Source organism: Thunnus thynnus, chromosome 17 (assembly GCF_963924715.1).
Source record: "Thunnus thynnus chromosome 17, fThuThy2.1, whole genome shotgun sequence".
Lineage (NCBI taxonomy): Eukaryota > Metazoa > Chordata > Actinopteri > Scombriformes > Scombridae > Thunnus > Thunnus thynnus.
In genome coordinates, this window is record NC_089533.1 from 2,635,878 (window position 1) to 2,656,165 (window position 20,288).

Genomic DNA, 20,288 nt, shown 5'->3' on the forward strand with positions numbered 1-20,288 from the left:
GACCATGCATGCAATCCTTCAACGGTATGACTGGTCTGTTATGAAAGCAGACATCACAAAATGGGTGAGTACATTATTTCTCCATATTTCTATGGATCTTATGGAAATATTTACACATTTCATATCCGAGTGTCTCAATTGTTTTGCTTTATTAGATTCCCGATGTGATGACTGTCAAAAAAAAGAGGGCATCTATAAAGGATGAAATCCAGTATAAATCCATCGAGGTGAATGATCTCATTAAATTAAACATGTTTAACATAGAAGTCTTATACTTGATGGTATGCTTTGTTTGCATTTAAGGTGTCGGAGCCCTTTGAACTTGTGGGGATGGACCTTGTGGGCAAGTTGAAGTGCTCAAACAATGGACACATATACATTTGTGTCATGGTGGACTATTTCACTAAATAGCTAGAGGTCTATCCACTAAAAAAATAAGAGGGCCGAGGAAGTGAGACTACATTCTGGATTTTTTCTATTAGTATGGTGCACCAAAAGGAATTCTGACTGACCGAGGAAAAGAATTTGTCAACAAAGTAAATTCTGAGATGTGATATTACTCTTTTTTTGTACACAGCAACACTGGGAAAAACAGCATGGTATTGCATAAAAATGTATGTTCTTCATTTTCATATTCAATGCTTGTGCTAGCTCAACCTGGATTTGTGTTCCAAGCTTGGCATTGACAGAAGCCTCTGTGCACCATACCACCCGCAAACAAATGGTTTGGTGGAAAAGCTTAATGGCACCATTCAAGGGTGAAAATACAACTTTCTACATTTTGTGTATCTATATTTTGTGTGTCTGTCTCTCTAGAGACTGACCATATTTGTCCAATTTCAGGGCCTTGAAAAAGATGGTGCAGGATCACCCAAGTGACTGGGACAGTAATATCAAACCAACTGTCTTTGGACTATGCACTAAAAAACAAATAACCACTAAATATTCTCCTTATTTTCTCATGTATGGAAGGGAGGCCTGTTACCTGTCTGAAATTCCAGACAAGTGGCAGGTATGATGGCATTTACCTACAATAGGAACTGCTTTGGTAACATATGCATTTCTCTGCTGTGTGTCTTTTGCTTATTTATCTACACCAGTGTTGCAGATCTTTATGCACTGATTGAAAATGAGGAGCCATGCACCCGAACTATAGAGCTCAAAGATGTGTACGCTAAAGTGGAGGTCAATATTATAGAAGGACAAGGAAGGGTGTGGAAGAGGAAGTTATCAAAGGGGGAGGATGACTGCTTTGTGGTGGGGGACTGAGCGCTATGGAAAAATATTTGTCAGGAACAAAGAAAGGGAGGGAAATTAGAGGCTGATTTATTGGGTCCATTCACAATATCAAATATTGATGGGAAAAAGTGCTGATCTAACACCACCAAAAGGAAATACCATTGGGGAAGAAAAAAAAAACAAAAAAAAAACCCAACATTGACCATCTCAAGAAACCACAGTCACGAAGCCCTGCTAAATGGATTGCCACTGCCACTTCCACTCCTTCTCCAGCACTGCAGCCCAGCCCCTTGAGGTGTCCTAGGTCTCCCACTTTCACACCGAGTCCACAAGTCTCCTTGTCCGCAAAGTCAGACCATACAAGATATTTGCCACAGACCTGCAAAATCTGGCCCCCGGAAGGGAAATAGAGAGTGAGGTATCTGCATGCATAAAGTCTTTTCATTTACATGCTTGAATATTTTTTTTGGCAAAAATGTAACTCCACATTTGTCACTTACGGTGTGAATGCATTCATTCATGCTGTCGTGAAGTTACAAGAGGAAACAGAGTTTTATCTTATTGACTCCTTTCAAATGACTGCAATGTGGCAAGGATCATTCAAGGGATTAAACAAGCTGACTGTTATCAAAATCTGTTCATACATGATTGCAATACACACAAGTATTCATTCATTCATTATGTGTGTGTATGTTTTCAGCTTGACCCAATGACCTACGATGTCCCCATAGCACCAGTCTGTGACAAACGGCACTGGACACTTGTGGTGAGAATTTACATTCACTACCATAGATCAGATTGAACCATGTGTAGGAGTGTCCAGACATTTGTGTGGTACTCTAGCATGATTTTTAATTTGATAATTCATCCCCTTTACATGACTTCATATGTATTATGAAGGTCATCTATCCAAAGGAGAAGTGGGCGCTTTACGTTGACCCCTTAGATGAAACCCCTGACCACATAAGCAAATGTAAGGATATGACAAGGCAAGTTATACATCAGTGGTAATGTCATAAGTTTCTTGATTACAAATGGCTAAAATATTTGGCTATCCTAGAGAGCCTTCATGAGACACAGACATAACATCTCACGGTGGACTCGTGATACAATAAATCATCTGTGTCAGCAAGACTTGACATCCTGTGGGGCATTTGTCTGCAAGGTATGAGTGCAACTGACCCTTTGTTGTGTAGCAGTCACCCCATTCGTGGGACTTTCTGTCATTTCCCTGTTCCGAATTTATACAGTTGTATGTCGAAATCCCTCTGGGTTGGTTGGAGGGTTATTTAGATCACCTGTTGTGCAGGGTGTGGGGACTAGCTCTCAAATAGTAATTGAGGGCAGCTGGGTTCATTCCCCTCTTGGCCAATCAGTTTGTGACGACACCCTTTTTCTGGGGTTATAAGAGAGACCCAACGCAGGTCACTTAGTTGAAAGGTTTATTTTGTAGTGTTCCTCAAGGTACCCTCAAATCAGGGAGGCAAAAGACAGGGAAGAAAACTCAAAAGGGCCTGAACAGACTAGAGTTTCTGTCTGACAATCTCTACAAATGAGGTCTGCAACCAGTTGAGGAAAGAACAGAGTGCAGTTCCTCTCCTCTCTTATAACCCCAGAATAAGGGCGTGGTCACACCCTGATTGGCTAAGAGGGGAATGAAGGAATGAACCCAGCCGTCCTCAATTACTATTTGGGAGCTAGTCCCCGCACAACAGGTGATCTAAACATTGGGGTGACTGCTATTCCCCCCCCCCCCCCCACATATAATAAAACACCGCCTCCTTATTTACTTTCACATAATTTCACAAAAAACCTATAAATTCATCTGTCCATAAAAATGTGCATTACAGCTTCTCTCTCCTGAGCTTCCACCGCAGCACAGGTCGGGTGACACTCTTTTAAGTCACGTACATTGACCACTCTCAGATCTCATCCCGTGTCCTCGAGCGTAATTCTGTAATTCACAGGGTCTACCTACTCCACAATATGGTGCAGACCAATCCACCGTGGTGCAAGTTTGGCTGTATAATTTTTGGAAGCTTTGGACAGGGAGTGGGCTTTCATCCAGACAGTCTGCTTAGCAGCGCCGAGACGTCCATGCTGCCAAACCCGACAGGTGGAAGCTCATCCAAGTAGTGCAAAACAAACCTGGGAATGTTTTCTCTGCACTCATTAAGCACTTTCAAACATGCTTTTATGTTGTTAATGTCCTTCTGTGGGCCTTTGTGCAAGACACATGTAACCCTTGTTACAGGTAACAAGGGTTACAATAATATTATTAATATTACAGGGTGTCATTTTAGAGCCTGGGCTACACTCTCCCCTCCTGAACTCATGTACATCCCTGTACATGGCAGTGATCAAATATGTTTTATCTGAGAGGGCAGGACAGGGGAATATAGGGAGTCTTCAGCTTCACTCAAAGCACCTGCTAGTGCTGTGGTCAGTCCATGAAAGAACGATTTAACCACTGTGACAAAGGGGTTTCCAAGTTCAGCATAATCAAGTCGCCTTGATGGTTGACGATTCCTCTCTGATCTTCTGACAGAGGTATCTGCTCCTGTTCGTCTCTCTGTCTCCTCTTTAGTCTCCGTCTCTATTTCATCCGACCCATCCTCTCCTTTCTCCTCTTCACTCTCTGACATGTCAGAGAGCACTGGAAGCTGTTCATTCCAGATGTCATCAACATTATCAGGTAAGTTTTCTTTTTCCCCAAGGCATACACTTTTGGGTTGGTCTGTTTCATGTATTTGTTCGGTTAGAATTACTCTTTCAGTAGATAGGTACTCAGTGTCACCCTGACGGCTGGTAGGTTTGTCAAGTGTCAGGGGAGTGTCTGGTGTACAATCGGACATATCAGGTTGTTTGTCAATTTCGGGAGTGCAATCAGCATTCTGAGCATTCACTGGGCTCTCGACAGAACATACATCTGGAGGTTCAGTATGCTGTGTATCTTGCTCGTTAGACATCGGTGGATCAGGCAGTACTGGGCTCTCATGCACTGCAGGGACCTGAGCTTGTGGGGGTTGGTTGAACCAGTAGACTGGCATGAGCTCATCGTCCTCCTCCTCCGAGGAACGATCGGCATCTACAGCAGGATTTACACGAGTTGCTGGTCTGTGCTTTGCAGGCTGCTGAACAGGTTCAATGCTTTCCTTTGTAGGTAAGTATCCACATGGGAGGAGTAAGTCTCTATGCAGTGTCCTTAAAGGACCATCCTTGTTTTCGGGTTTAACCGTATAGACAGGAAGGGTGCCTGCTCTGCTCACCACTACATGGACAATCGACTCCCATTTGTCTGAGATCTTATGCTTCCCCCGGATGCGGACATTCCTGATCAGTACTCGGTCTCCAGCTTCCAAGTCTGAAGCAGTCACGCGCCTGTCAAACTGTGTTTTGTTTTTGTGTGCTGTCTTTGCAGCGTTATCCATGGCTAGTTTGTAGCTTTCCTCGAGCCGTGACTTAAGGTTTTGCACATACTCGGAATGTGATGTGTGTTGGCTGCCACGCACTGGTAATCCAAATGCCAGATCAACCGGCAGGCGAGGCTGGCGCCCAAACATTGATTCGTATGGTGTGAAACCTGAATTGAGACCTTACAAGATCCATTGTACGGTCCACTCCCATGTGACCCATATGGTCATGCAGGCTGGTCAGAACTGTGTCACATTGACCCTCCTGCTCATAGCTGTCGGGCACAGCATTAGCAGAGATGGCAAGACATTCAACTAGGGCAACATTATCAGCGCTACTTTCATCATCATTGACACTGTAGATAAGCTGCCTTTCACAGATGGCTTGCACGACTGCTTGATCGACTGCGTCAATGTTTTCTGGATCAGAGAGGTAATCTCGGGTGAACTGGAGAATACGTTCTCTCTCCTTCTGGGATTTGAGGTCATCCTCCAACTTTCCATGCGGCCTACGGGACAAGCCGTCCGCATCACCGTTCTGCTTTCCAGGCCGGTAAAGAAGTTTGAATGAGAATGTGGACAGTGCTGCCAGCCATCTATAGCTTGTCGCATCCAGTTTTGCTGAGGTCAGTATATAAGTCAGCGGGTTGTTATCAGTAACAGCGGTGAAATGGTTACCATATAGGTAATAGCTGAACTTTTCAGTGACTGACCACTTTAGCGCTAAGAATTCTGGGGGATGTTGTTGACTCTCCTCAGCCCCTGTTTGTCCCGCAACAGGGCCTGTTACTCGTTTAAAGGCGGGCTGGGACCATTTTGTGTTTCCCACCTGTGCTGCTTTTCCTCAAACTGCTTCCTCTTTTCAGCTACTAAAGCTGGGTTTGCTGTGCTGGTGCAAGATGGAGCAATGTGTCCATCTTCCCCGCAGTTGAAGCAGTACCCGTGTTTGGGTTTGTTTGCCGGGTTCTTTTTGATCGGTTCTCGCATGTCTGTCTTGGCATCATCTGGCCCTGATACTCTACTCTGAAACTTCCCAGCTGCTCCCTTGTCGCCACCCCCCTTTGTCCTTTTCGTTTGCATGAATGAGGTTAGTTGACTCTGTAGACTAACCACCTGTTTCCTCAAGTCCTCAATAGCACTGAGGCCGATCTCATGACTCTCCTCTGGCACACAGGCATATGCACCATGGAACTGCAACTGGGCTTTCTGCTTTGTAGCACCCATATGTTTTTTTCATACGACTGGCTTTCGCTTGCTGTTTGTCTTCTTCAGAGCGTATCATTAGCAAGAGATCTGAAAATGAGGGTGGACTACTTTTCTTTTGTTCGAGTTGCAGGGTGTTGAGCAAGGCATTATCCCAACACCCCCTGCAGAACTGCTTAAGAAGGTGTCTGTCTACCTCCTCGTGTACAACCCCGCCCCTTTTTAATCGCAAGGTTTAAAACTAGCTGCAGCCGATGGAGGTAAGCGGAGGGCCTCTCACCCAGATCTTGGAGGGTGTTCAGGAATCGAGCGAAAAGTTCCTCCCCATCTTCCACGGTGCCAAAAGCTGAGTCTAGTAGCTGTAGATAGGCTGAAGGGGGTGACACAGGCCGTAGCCCTTTGACAACGTCAGCTGCGGGCGGGAGCAAGCTCTCAAAGATCTTTCTGGATATTTGCAGGGGGGACATGCTGGAATCAGTTTGGAGCAGCTCAATATGTGAGCGCCAAGTATCATAGTCGGTTTCATTATTAGGTCTGGGGGCCTTTCCAGAGAAGGAGCGGAGTCTCACTGGGGATTGCACTTGTGGGACAGCATCCTGTCTCCGTACGATGTGCTCAACCACGACCTTCTGGACTTCAGGTGGATTCATATCACTTACCGAAAGGGATGGTAATCTCTTTTCATTAGTGAGTAGGGCAGAGTCAGTGGCACCTAAGCCATTATTGCTTGGTGATATATCTGAGAATGAGATGAGAGGCTGTTGCTCAGGGCCCAGAGGTGATGGTATGAAGACAGTGGGCTCAGCAGGTATGGGGGGAGGGCCTTCAGCTCGGGGTTGCATAGCTTCAACATCTTCACCGATCTGAGACATCATTTCTTTCAGCACCTCACCATAATCTTTACCACTCTGCTTAGCCAGCTCCTTGAGCTCAGCCAGATATGTCTTGGTAACATTGCTGCCGATCTTAGTAGTGTACACACCGCTTAGTGTCTTTACTTCATAGGCAATGGGGGGATTGCTATGTACTGTGTACGTACGCGACAAGTGAGGTTCTAAGCCTTCCAAGGCTGAACCACTCGAGTACTCAACGATCAGGTTTTGGTAGAGTTTGTCTGATAGATCATCAACAACAAGGGATCTCTCAATTTTGCCATACTTCTTTAGATAGTCAATTACCTGTTCATCTTGATCAGCTATCTGTGTCAGACCATTAACAATAACTGCATTTGGGATTCTAACACCATACCTTTGTACAAAGTCCATATTGGACATGATTTCAGTATTGATATTCAAATTAATTGGCTCCTAGCTGGCTCGCCAGTTCTGTAACCCTTGTTACGATGTAATAACAGAGCACAGGTAAGTAATAGTCAATAGTAATAACTGGACCAGTAACAGAAGACACTAAGCTTTTAAGAGCCAATATTTTGAACATCAATAATGACACAGACCACAATGGTTTGTATGTTTGTGGCCACTTGTTATTTCAAGCTGAAAAGTCAACATGTAATACAACAGCTTTTTTGGAAAGAACAATGTATGAAAAATAACAAACTAAAATAATAAAGCCGGCAAAATAAAACAAAAGATACCCTTTGTTCCCAAAGTTAGTCCTTATTGCGATGGGGCCCTTTTTCCGACCAAATGTCAGTGTATCACTGTCTATTTTAGTCCTACCACACAGTCTGTGAGAAAGGAGAAACCAAGGAACCCTGCACGCATCTCAGGTTCAATACCAGTGGTTCGGTTCGGCTCGCCACCCAGTTCACACTGGGAATCTCTGGATCTAGGGATCTGAAGCCTTGCAGGAGTCCGGCAGGAAGTACTGGCTGCGTCCCCTTTTTCTTTATTGTATCACCAAAAACCTGACCTAGAGACAGGCCAGATGAGATCCAAATATCTCATTACATTCATACTGTCTGCATAAATCATGTTCATTTTCTAATCTCCCATGAATTATTACCAATTAATATTAATTTGTATTAATTAGTTCAAATCGTGTTCTCAAAAAGGTTTAGTTGTACAACAAAAATATATCTTTAGTTTCAAGTGTTCATTTGTAGTTGTGTAACTATAAATACATTCAAAGTGCTTCTTATAATCATGTTCAATTACACATTAATAACCATCTACAAATACTCAAAATTATGTGGTTACACAAGTAACTGACAAAAGTACATTTTACAAAAATAAAATAAAATACTGTGGAGTACCCCTTTAATTTGGTCAAAATTGCATCAAATGCAGTAAGCATTAATAGTAATGTGAGGCATTAAGGCTTAACGTGCTTAATTGTCTCTCCTTGCACCGGTAACAGTGAGAGATTGCACTAAATATTAACCTCTTTAATTACCATAAACATAAAATAAACATAAATTGCACGTAACACCAAATAATCATGCCAGCTAAGTGGCTAGGCTCAAGTTAACACGCTATTAGCATTACAAAACACAGTCTCAGATAGAGCACTATTAGCACCTTTTAATGGCTATCAGCACCAATTAACATAAATATCAGCTGCCTTACAGTCATCTTAACAGGTTTTATAGTGTTTTCACCCACCGCTGAGTCAAAGTATGAATGAGGTTTACAGCATTTCACCTCGGCAGACCCGCGAAAATCATCCGGCCTCTCACGCTGCTTTACAATCTTAAATGCAACAGTATGGCGGTCAGGCGCTGTTTAACATCATCTAGAATTAATATTACTTCGTTCAGAAGATCATTTTTAGTTCTTACCCAACGGATGACAAAAGATTTTATTTTCTCTATGTCCCAACAGCACTCGAGGTAGCCAGCATAGGTTGTTTTTTAAAACAGGAAGTTATAACAGGAAGCGGAACTGCAGCCGATCACCTGGGACTAGTGGGGTCCATTGATTTGTTATTTGGGGATCTTGTCATACTGAGCCCTTCACTGCTGCTTGGAAAATACAATGTTGGCTGTGTTTCTCCCTTTATGCACATAGTTTCGTGATTTTAAACAACTTTTAACAGATGTAGTCATTTATATGAGTTATTTGAATGATATTAACTCCAAATGTTATTTTTATACCAACACTTTTTAATAGTTCTTCGTATTATTATTTTCTTAATGTATATAACCAACCTAAATTAATTGTTTGTTTGTTTCAAAATAAAATGAATTGTTTTCAAGGATTTTAACGACTTTTCAATGAATTATTAACTTCTCAATTAAGATGAATTATTTTAAAGGGATAATTCTAATATTACAGGGTGTCATTTTAGAGCCTGGGCTACACACAGCATTGTGAAGTATTCGAACAAACTTCAAATAGGAGCCTCTTGGACTCTTGAATCCACTCCGATGAGAAGTTGTGTGAAGCCAGCAAAACAATTTCATTGTGGCTTAGTATCCTTATTTTGACAACAAGAAAATTCAGAAACTCGTCTTCCACTATCACCTTCCATCATCCGTTTTATGAATCTCGGGTTTTGTATGAGGTTTCGGGCATAAAGTTTCTTAGAATTTGGTCCTGAGACTGTTTTTATAAATGAGGCCCCACTGAGCAGAATAAAGAGTGTTTATGTTAATAAAGTGAGTCACATTAAAAAGAGCAAACATAAAGAACAATGATAGTCACCTTTTTCTACACAGTGAATCAAGAGGATCAAAGTGAGAGCTAACAGAGTTATGTAAAAGGTGAAAGGTGGGGCTGGGCCCAGTGTGGACAGAGGTACACATACTGCTCTTTGCACTGAGGTGGGAGGAGGTGGTTTAGTAGGGACGACCTCGCCGCTCCTGTCTGCGGTCACCCCTGGAAATAACAACACACTGATTACCTCATGAACGACCAATGAACTACAGCTATAGGATGAACAGGTGTGTGTGTGTTTGTACAGGAAGGGTTTTACACAAATTATTTACTGACGTATTGAGCCGACATTATGTTACATAATGGAAAAATACTTAAATACAAGAAGAAAAAGAAGAAAGGCCTGAATTAAAGAAATATTACACTTATTATCAGACAAAACCAACCCTGTGAAAACATTTTGGTCATTAAAGACAGATTTTTGTTAGAATCAGTTTACATCTTATCTTGATGTTCTGCAAGTGATGGGTGGATGACAGCGAAGCTCTGAGGCTTGTTTCAGTCATGGGAAGCGCACAGTTTCAGTACAGTATGTGTCAGAGTTTGTGTCAAATGAAGAAAACCATGTGACTGATGACGTCACAAAGCTTCAAACATCACTCATGCTTCATTCAGTTTGTCAGTTTTGAAAGTTTTGCAGTGATATGCTCCAGTGATACACATATCAGTGGGATAACGACAGTGGAGATGATAACAATGATGATGATGATGATGATGATGATGATGATGATGATAATAATAATGATATATCTTAATTGATATCAGACTCCAATTACATCACATTGTGACTCACGAAATGTCACTAAAACATATGAGCCCAACAGCTGATTTGCTGACCAGAGACAGCCTGAGGGAAATACAGAAAGTCAGAAATTTAAGACCAAATTATGTAAATGTGACTGCTGCCACAACCTACATAGAGGTCTACAAACCAACCAATCATAAAAGGTATACATGGAATACACCTGCTGGCATGACATTTTGTGCATTTTTAAATAAAGTTTAGGGGGAAAACCATGACAACCTAGAGTTGTGACCAGTAGGCAGAGCTGCAGTCCTACACACTTCTCTGTGCTTCAGTTACCCACCCAAAACCACATAGAGACTGTGTCCGTCCCCCAACCACTTAAATCAATTAAATCTAAAGTAAACAGAAGAGGATTCATTTATAAAATCTGATAAAATTTAACACCACCACTGCAATAGTACAACAAAATAGAAGAATTAAATGGACTCTTAAATATTAGATCTCATGTCATCTAAAGCTGTATTAGTAAACGATCTAATCTCAGATTATCATATTGATTTATTTTGTCTTACTGAAACCTGGCTGTATCATGAAGAATATGTCAGCCTAAATGAATTTACTCTCAGCCCTAGACCTAAACTTAATTATAACTCATTCGAAAGCTCTGTTCTTAGTCTCTCTCACCCAACCTGGAAAATTTAACAGCCAATTCTATTTGTTATAGTGTACCATCCTCCTGGCCCGTACTCTGAATTTTTATCTGAATTCTCAGAGTTTTTATCAAACTTAGTCCTCAGTACAGATAAAGTAATTATAGTAGGTGATTTTAATATTCATATGGACATTGATAATGATAGTTTTAGCACTGCATTTATCTTATTATTAGACTCAATTGGCTTCTCTCAGAGTGTAACTAAACCCACTCACTATTTTAACCACACCCTCCATCTTCTTCTGATTTAGGGTATCGAAATTGAACATTTAATAGTTTTTCCACAAAATCCTATTGTATCAGACCATTACTTAATAACTTTTGAATTCCTATTACAGCTTTGAAACTACTGTACCTTGAACTTGAAAATCAGCTTGGATCTGTATTGAAGTTTTCTTTGGTTCTTTCTCAACCATTTGAGCAATCCTTCTGTTCAATCTCGGGCCAATTTTCCTCTTGTGACCACGTCCAGAGATGTTGGCTACAGTTCCTTGGGCCTTAAACTTCTTAATAATATTGTAAATAATGGTCACGCGAACATTAAGCTCTTTGGAGATGGTCTTGTAACCGTTATGTTGACCATGCTTGACTATTTTCTAATGTCTTCAGACCACTCTCTAGTTTTCCCTCTGTTTTCCATGTTCAATGTGATGCACACAGTGGCACAAAACAGCAGAGTGAGTAATGTTTTCCTTTTAAACTAGCTGCATGAGTGATTATAAGATTGAAAACACCTGTGATACTATTTACAACACAATAGTCTACTTAAAGTATCACTACAAATCAATTATATTAAAATATATTTTAATTTCAACACTGTTCAGGGTGAATGGTGCATTATTTTAATAAAATGCAAGGGTACCAATAATTTTTGCCATGTCTGTAACTCACTCATAACCTGAGGTACAGATGAGATTCTGAACAACAAAAATGAAATAATTTGATCAGACAGACAACAGTAGAGCATGCTGCATCTTATTAGAACATAAACAGATACTAGACTTTTGGAAAGCCTCAATAATAAGTTTACAGGAGAGAGATGACAGAAGAGGGTGGAGAGTGATGGGGAACCACATGCAACAAAGGTTTCTGGCCAGACTCAAACTGTGGATGTTGCAGTTCATGGTCAGCACCTTAAACCAGACTACTTGTCTTTTAACTGAGTTTTTTCTTTTGACCTTTTATGTTAAAAAATAAACAAACAATTTTTTTGTTTTTACCAGCAGATGGTATCCTCCTTCATTACTTTTCACTACACTAACAGTGTTGGTGTCGGTTGGTCTATCACTTTGGATCAGATCGAAATAGTGGGTTGGAAGCTCAAACTGCTGAAAGAATTTTACATTTGTCTAATGGTGTCAACATCATCAGATGAGTATAGTTTTGAGGTCCTGCTAGTTGAGTATTTCTCATTTGGAAAACTTTTTACTTTCTTTTAAAGACTTTTACTTTTTACCTTCCGTTGTTCCCTTTCCTACTTCAGTGTTTGCCAGTTTTGTTCCATGATTGCTTCAACTTCAACTCTCTCTTTAAAGAAAACACATGCAGCCAGTGTGCCACTGGTAGAGAGTCTCTCCTTTCTTTGCTGTTGCTTGTCTCGTGTAGTCTCGTGGAGATCCTCCTTCTGAAGTGCAAGTCCTTCAAGGACTCTGTTTCTCTATGTTGCTCTGTTTAGAGCAATGTGATGGTGGGACCTCAGGACTCTGATGTGTCAATACATGCATATATTCCACAGAGCTACATACAGATTATACAAGCAAACTATTATTAATGTGGACCATGTGGACAATTCCAAAAAATAATTTTAAACCATTGTAGACAACAATAAAAAGACTACATAATGAAATAAACATCTTGTGGTACGCTACAATAAAAAAGATGGATTACCATGAACTTTGGCACAGACATTCATGTCCACCTCTAGACGCTAGCATGGCTCTATAAACTCTTAGTCTTATTGTTAAACATAAATATTCATGTCTTGATCAACACACGTAAAAATTCAAGGACAAATGTATTAATCATCCTATATTTAGCTGCTACATTCAAACCTGATAAGTGCGCAGTTATAAATGTAGGCTGTGTATTAGATTAAACACACATACAATCACTTTTTCTGTGCATTTCTTTATTTGTGTAAACAAAACAAATTAACTGCTATATTAATGTGTCGCTTTTTAGAAATAAAACAGAGCAACAGCATGTGGGCTCACAGCACAAAAATATGTCACTGAATCAAGTGAAAAATTTTAAAGATTTTTACTTCAGTTTAAAGCAGGTCATTATGACAACATGACAAACGGGAAAATTGTTTAGATTTTCACATTTACTGGACAGTTTTGTGTGACAGTGCTTGGTAAGACTTGAAATTGACATTTATCTTTCAAGGCAAAATAATCATCAATTTAAAGTGCAGCTTTTAAGTATTTATAAAGCAAATACTGTTTAAGTGCTTTGTCTTTTCAGGTAGTAACCTCTGTTATTGTACAGTAGCTCTGTCATATTATGAGGTAGGTGATGGACAGGCAAATCATTGTCACTGTGTTCATCAGACATCTAAAATATGATTCTTCAAGATTTTTCAGTCCATTTGTTAAAGACTGCAGGAAAACCTGTTTAACAATCATTCACGTCTAAACACTACAGAAAGTGAAAATCATATAAGATTACACATATTTCATTGTTGTGCTGATTAAAAAATAACAATAAAAAACCACATAGCTTAAAAAAACTGCAAGGCTACATATACAAACATTTGTTCAGTGCAGCTTAAATAATTCTTCATTTTACACCCACATTATCCCTTTCATTCATAGACCGAAAGCAGTTAGCGTCCAGAATCTCTTATTTGGCCAAAAAAGAAAAAAGGTCAACAATAACCAAATTATAAAACTGTGTCCAACACGAACAGCACAAATCATGTTTTATTGTTGGAATAGAGTAGAGAAGTGAGCTGGAGGTGTCACTTTAACTAAAAAATCTAAAAAATCCTGAAAAGTTTGCCTCACCACAAAACATGAGCTGTGTCCCAATTACATATTACACACTAATTGTAATCAGATTTTGAGTGTGTAGTGTGTTCATACTGGAAAAGTGACTAAATTAAAGGATAGGTTCACATTTTTAAATTCTATCTTAATATATTCACAGGCCAAAATGTACACTGAAAGAGTTATTGGTCCCTGTAATTATTCCTCTTGGTTTAATATGTATATTAAATACCCTACTTTGAATAATAACTTATGTCGGATATGGTTTTTCCACAAAAAAAAGTTCAATTATCTTGTTAAAAACCTTAAAATGGCATCTCTTTCTTCTTCCTCATTAAAAATTCCAGGATCTATGAATATGCAAATATTTTTCATTTCAAAAGTTTTCCTGCTGGACACAAGATGTCTCCTACTTCACTGTAAGGTCCATTCTCAGTGTTTGTTCCACATCACACTTGTGTAAGTTGAATATTGGACCATGATTGGCTTCCAAATTATTTGTGATGTCACAATTCATGCTTGTAGTCCCGCCCCTTAAAATTACATTTACAATGAGCTCAGAGAAACTTCCCACTTTCAGTAGCTGAATGAGAAAAACAGCCTTCTAGTGTCAAACTCTGCACATGCATCATTCTGCACAGTGAAGCTAAAACATTCAACTGCAGGAACCAGATTTTTGAGTAGAGGAGACTTTAATTAAAAGACCACTCTGATGTAACCCAGCACACTTCACTTCTCTATTCCTAGTGGTCACCAATAAAGACAGAATCGAGTCATGGATTAGTTAATGCAGCGTTAAGCCTATATTATCTCTCATGGTTGTTTACATTCATTTGTGCCCGTCACATCATGTAAACCTATTTAGAGGTAAAGGTAGGTTCCTATAAGGTGAGGTGGAGGAACGCAGAGAAGACGAGGAGATAGAAGAAGAAGAAGAAGGGGTGAGCAGGTGAGCCCCCGCTGGTGGTCGTGGTGGTCTGGTTAGTGGACACAGTGCTGTTAGGTGCGGTGCTGTTGGTGGAGGCTGGAGATAAGAATGCTCCCACAGTCTGAGCCAGGAAGCTCTGAAAGCGGCTCAGTTTGGTGAAGACCATCACTGGATCTGCTCGTGTTTGATTGGTGGTGGTGTTGTTGCCTGACAACACAACTGCCTGGAACCAAGAGCCGTCTATCTGACACATCATCGGACCCCCAGAATCATCCTGAACAACCAGAAAAGACGGATTAGTTCACGTCCAACATGTAGCTTCTAAAATAACTGGTGTGGACATTCAGTCACAGCATTCTGTGAAACTATTAAAAAAACAATATCTGCCTCTTATTTTTCTTGTTGCAAATCTGCCTTTTGGTGAAATCAGCAAACATTGAATCAGTATTATGATATAATTTTGAAGTTAATTCGTGGTGTTGTTTACCTTTGGACAGAGCCAGGCTAGCTCTTCCCCCTGTTTCTAGTCTTTGAACTAAGCTAGGCTAACTGTATGCTGTGTGTAGCTTCCATAGATGTATAAAGAGAACCGAATACAGCATCAAAGGCGGGCCCCTGTTCATTCCTAAGTTGCTCAGTGGCGCATGAAGCCAAAAAAAACACTTCCTGGAAACAAACTGCACACATTCTAAGGGCCCGATGCTCCCATGGAGCATGCTCACTAGAGACTTCTGCCGGCTGAGATGGCTAACTTCTAGTTTAGCCCTCCAGCTAACTTGAAAGGGGATAAAATAATTCAATCATGCGGCTCTTCCAGACTTTTGAAATGTGATCAGACCGAATGGATCAAATTCTGATCGTGAAACAAGTCATTTGACGGGGTTGTGATGCTCAAAAAATTGTATCCGCTGATTTACAGACGTCTCTTTCACAATATAAGCAATATTTTTCCTAGGATGGCGAAGTCATAACCCACCCTAGTTTGCCTCTGATTGGCTTACCCTGATATTCTTACCCTAACCCAAACGAATCTTACTCCTCATGCCTAAACCTAACCAACCCAACCAGTGAGGCAACAAGTACTAGCCAATCAGAGGCAGAGTGGGGGGGGGGGGGGGGGGTCATGACTTTGCCATCTTAGGAAGGGAGTAATGTCAATCCAGAAATGTCAAACTGTTCATTTAAAGATTGCAAATGCACCATGCTAACCAAGCTAGCAACTAGCACTATGGTCGGCTCCACCCTCTCGTCCAAATATGGTCGCTTTTGGCTCCAAAAAGTAAACATGGCGACGGTCAAATCCAAGATGGCCACAGTTAAATCGCTAAACTCGAGGCTTCAAAACGGCAGTTCACAAACCAATGGGTGAGACCACAATGGCTACATCCATAGTTTTTACAGTCTATGGTCCATGCTCTACACCTGTGATGACGTAAAATGATGATGATAGGTGTTTGAAACCTCAATTTACTGTTGCTAAAGAGTAAACTACTGAGTGTCTGTTTAGAGGGAGTAGCGAATGAACCAACCTTTATTCTAGTGTCACCCTCAGGACAAATATTACATATTTAGTCCCACTATTGGTAAGGTTGTAGGAAAACCTTCATATAAGGATTCCAAATGAATGTTGTCTTATATTCTAACATATCTGAACATGGATGAGGAGTGCTCAGCTAAATTGAAATTTAATTCCACAACTTTGAACCCAGTGGTTGAAGAAGTACTCAGATCCTTCACTTAAGTAAAAGTACCAATAGCAATAACCAGCAATGTAAAAATACTCCATTAGAAGTGAAAGTCGTGCATGAAAAATCCTACTTAAGTACATAAGTATTATGAACCTGATGTAGTTAAAGTATTGCAGTAAAAGTACATAAGTAGTATGAGCCTGATGTAGTTAAAGTATTGCAGTAAAAGTACATAAGTATTATGAGCTTGATGTAGTTAAAGTATTGCAGTAAAAGTAGTGGTTTGGTCCCTCTGACTGATATATTATTATATATGACATCATTAGATTATTAATAGTGAAGCATCAGTGTTAGAGCAGCATGTTACTGTTGTAGCCGCTGGAGGTGGAGCTAGTTTACACTACTTTATATACAGTTAGCTAGTTTAGTCCAGTGGTTCCCAACCTAGGGGTCGGGCCCCTCCAAAGGGTCAGCAGATAAATCTGAGGGGTCGTGAGATGATTAATGGGAGAGGAAAGAAGAAAAAACAAAGTTCTGATACACAAATCTGTTTTCAGTTTTTGGACTTTTTCTCTAATCTTTGATTTTTGCTGAAATATTGGATCATTTGAACATTTATTGAAATGAAAGCATGTGAGAAGTTTAGAGGGAAAAATCACTACTTGGTGGAGCTGTTAACAACTCATAGACATGTGAAATGTGGCCCCAACTACACACTGCTTTTTGTAAGACGTCAGAGTAAGTACCTCAAAACTGTACTTAAGTACACTATTTGAGTAAATGGACTTAGTTACTTTCTACCACTGTTGGAACCTAACGTTTATGATGTTTAAAGTCTCACAAATACCTTGATGAAATAGAGAGAAATACTATATCAACAAATGGTATGTATTACTCTGTCATTATTCACCTGTTCCAGTGTAAAAGATCCTGTACAAATGTCGTCACTGGTTGCTGTGTTCCCACAATTTACCACTGTGGTCTGGAACTCCTGCAGAACTTCTTCCACTAGAGTTGGGAAAAATAAGAAAATGGGAAAATGATTAGGGGAAACTCCCAGATGTCCTAAGTGTTTGACATGATAAAGAGAGCTAACGTTATTGTGTCAGTCTGTATGTGAAGGACTCACCCCCTCCACGCCCAGAGCTCCAGCCAGCAGCCCAGCATGTGGAGCCCACAGTGAAGGTCTGTCCGTTGTCCAGGCAGATGGGCTGGATGTAGTCGGACAGGGTGGGCTGGGCTGCCAGATGCAGCACTGCTACATTAGACCCGGTCAGGGTGCTTAGGGTGATATTTGTCACATTCAGTGTCACCTCAAAGGAGTTGACTCCATTCTGGTTCAAACGGCCCAAGACCACAGTCCATTCAGATGCTGTGGGTGAACTGTGGGAGGAAAAATCGACTCAATTAGGACTGAGAAGAACTTGAAAACCAACAATGTGTTAGTCCGTCTGTCAATACTTTCTGACTTGATATATAAGGCTCACCTTGAGAAGCAGTTGGCGTTGCTCAGCACTGAGTCCACAGCCACTAGAGTCCCGCCACACACATGACTTCCATTCTTCTGAAGGCTCGCCATCCACGGCCACATGCCAGCAGTCGCCACCGAACTTCCTCCCAAAATACGTGAATTGATTGGGGCACTACCGCAGACCACAGCTGGAGAGAAAAGCAAAAGGCAGACAATGAAAGATTTTTAAAAAAGACCACAGAAGATAAATCTATCATTTTAATCATTAAACATCCTTCAAACCCACAGAACTTAATTCTAAATTCTAGCAGGGATCCAAACATTTACAAAGATACCAAACATGTTAGGATGACTACTGTGAAAATTTGTCCAAAATGATGCACAAACATCTGGAATATTTCTCTTCTGTTAGAATAGTGCAGCCATAAAAAGCATGGAGCCTTTGGTTTGAACATTTTCCTCAGTGTAAAGATCATTTATCCTCAATGAAGAGGCGGAACAAGCTGATACAGAATAGATCTTAAACTGTCACACAGTGTGGAAAAATGTGTGATCTCAAAGCTTTTCAAATTTGTGGTAAAAAATCTGTCAGATCTGTTCACAAAGCCTGGATGTGACAGTTACTCACGCTTGACTGTTGTTGTTGGAGGGAGGGTGGTTGGAGGGAGGGTGGTTGGAGGGAGGTTGGTTGGAGCGAGGGTGGTTGGAGCGAGGGTGGTTGGAAGTGGCGGCAGGCCGGAACAGCTGGCACTGAGGTCACTGTCAGTCCCAGTGGACGTGAAGGTGACGAAGCCTGGCTGGTCGCTGGTGATTTGGCTGTTGATCCAGGACTGATACTCAGACACTCTGGCGTAGACTCCTGGGAAATTAGGCTCCGCACAACCAAAACCAAAGCTCACAACTCCAGCCTGGACCCAGACACTTCCTGTTTTTGTTACCATCGGACCACCTGAGTCCCCCTTTGAGGAGAGAAACATTCAGGAGTAGGTCAGGAGAAAGAATCTTTGTAGGAGGGGAAATCTAAAGGAAGAACAGGTGGTAAAATGATCACCTGACAGGAGTCCTTCCCTCCGGCACGTAATCCAGCGCAGATCATGTTGTTGGTGATTGTGCCCACTCCATAGTCACAGTTACACTGTCTGTTCCCAACAACAGGAACCTCCACCTCCATTAGGTTTTGTGGGGAAGGAAGGGGTACTAAAGAGACACAAAATCAGTTTAATAAACAACACATATGGTGAAATATATTTTGTAAAGGACTCATACCACTTGTTTTGTCCACTAGAGTTCAGCAAAAACAAGTAGTGAACACAACACTGACATATTTCAGCTTTTAAGTTGACGTGTTGAACTTGTTAGCAAACAGTTGCTTATTTCCACATCCAGCTGTTATGGAGCAACATTGTCATTCATTTGGAGTCGTGTTTCTGTCCACCTGGTAAATGTAAGTACAATATTCACTCTCTTTTAGCTCAGTTTTTGCTCTCTACCAGCTCCTGAAAGAAATATCTGACTCTTTAGTTGCTAAATGCTGCATTATGTTCACCAGCTAGCCTACAGGTAACTGTGTCTGTTTGCCATTTGGTGCCGAGCAGATACTGTACAGTGGCTTTTTGGAGCTTTTTCTCTGAAAACAGCTGCCTGCTGCGGCCCAAAACAACTCTATGAGAACACCAAACAATGAGCTGAAACTCGCTTTAAAGTTCCAGAAAGCCAAGGAGATCCAGTCGTAGTCCAGTATGCAACTTACACAAGTGTGACACGGAGAATTGAAACCTCCAGTGCACATACACTGAGAATGGACCTCACAGTGAAGTAGGAGGCATCTTTTGTCAAGTAGGAAAACTTTTGAAAAGAAAAAGATTTGTTATTTCCTAAAACATGTCTGGAGGGGATCTTTAAGGTTACTGATATCAGTCAACCTGTCTGTCTGTCTCATGTCAATCATAATGTTTCCGGTGACCTCTGACCTTTCCTCTTGTGCCACAATAAGGACAACATTTCAAATGTTATTTCAGAATCTAGTGAAGTCTAGTCGGCAGTTTGCCATGAAATTTGCTGAACGTATTAATGCTCCTCAGATAAATGAGCCATTTTGATTTTAATGACCTTTCATATCACGTCATTATCAGAACGTTCCTAGGATAGATAAATCATCAGTTTGTTGTTTAATCTGTCTAATACTTTTGTAATGTGGGGTGTGATAGTATTGTCACATGCAGATTATGTTGAAAATATAAATACAAGCTGTAAGTTACAAAAGGTTTCCGTCGCTCACT

General features: G+C 40.9%; 2 protein-coding genes across 2 annotated transcripts in view; both read right to left on the bottom strand.

Annotated features, from left to right (window-relative positions):
- Window positions 1-5,389: 5,389 nt before the first annotated feature.
- LOC137168368 (uncharacterized) lies at window positions 5,390-9,112 on the bottom strand. The gene is made up of 3 exons (XM_067570914.1): window positions 8,596-9,112; window positions 8,420-8,506; window positions 5,390-7,727 (listed from the first exon to the last, which is right to left on the bottom strand). Exon 3 carries the CDS (start codon window positions 7,127-7,129, stop codon window positions 6,032-6,034), a length of 1,098 nt encoding a protein of 365 aa, XP_067427015.1. The 5' UTR covers window positions 7,130-7,727; window positions 8,420-8,506; window positions 8,596-9,112; the 3' UTR covers window positions 5,390-6,031.
- Window positions 9,113-13,053: 3,941 nt separating this feature from the next.
- LOC137201242 (uncharacterized) overlaps window positions 13,054-20,288 on the bottom strand; it is a 41,688-nt gene continuing 34,453 nt past the window's right edge. The window contains exons 25-30 of the mRNA XM_067616188.1: window positions 19,061-19,206; window positions 18,638-18,968; window positions 18,026-18,197; window positions 17,668-17,921; window positions 17,449-17,546; window positions 13,054-15,124 (exon numbers count right to left, since the gene is read on the bottom strand). Coding sequence (XP_067472289.1) covers window positions 14,804-15,124; window positions 17,449-17,546; window positions 17,668-17,921; window positions 18,026-18,197; window positions 18,638-18,968; window positions 19,061-19,206 — 1,322 coding nt within the window. The 3' untranslated portion in view covers window positions 13,054-14,803. The remainder of the gene's footprint in view (window positions 15,125-17,448; window positions 17,547-17,667; window positions 17,922-18,025; window positions 18,198-18,637; window positions 18,969-19,060; window positions 19,207-20,288) is intronic.

Coding starts and splice junctions, on each gene's coding strand:
- LOC137168368 (XM_067570914.1), bottom strand. CDS start 7,129: ATGTCCAATATGGACTTTGTACAAAGGTATGGTGTTAGAATCCCAAAT.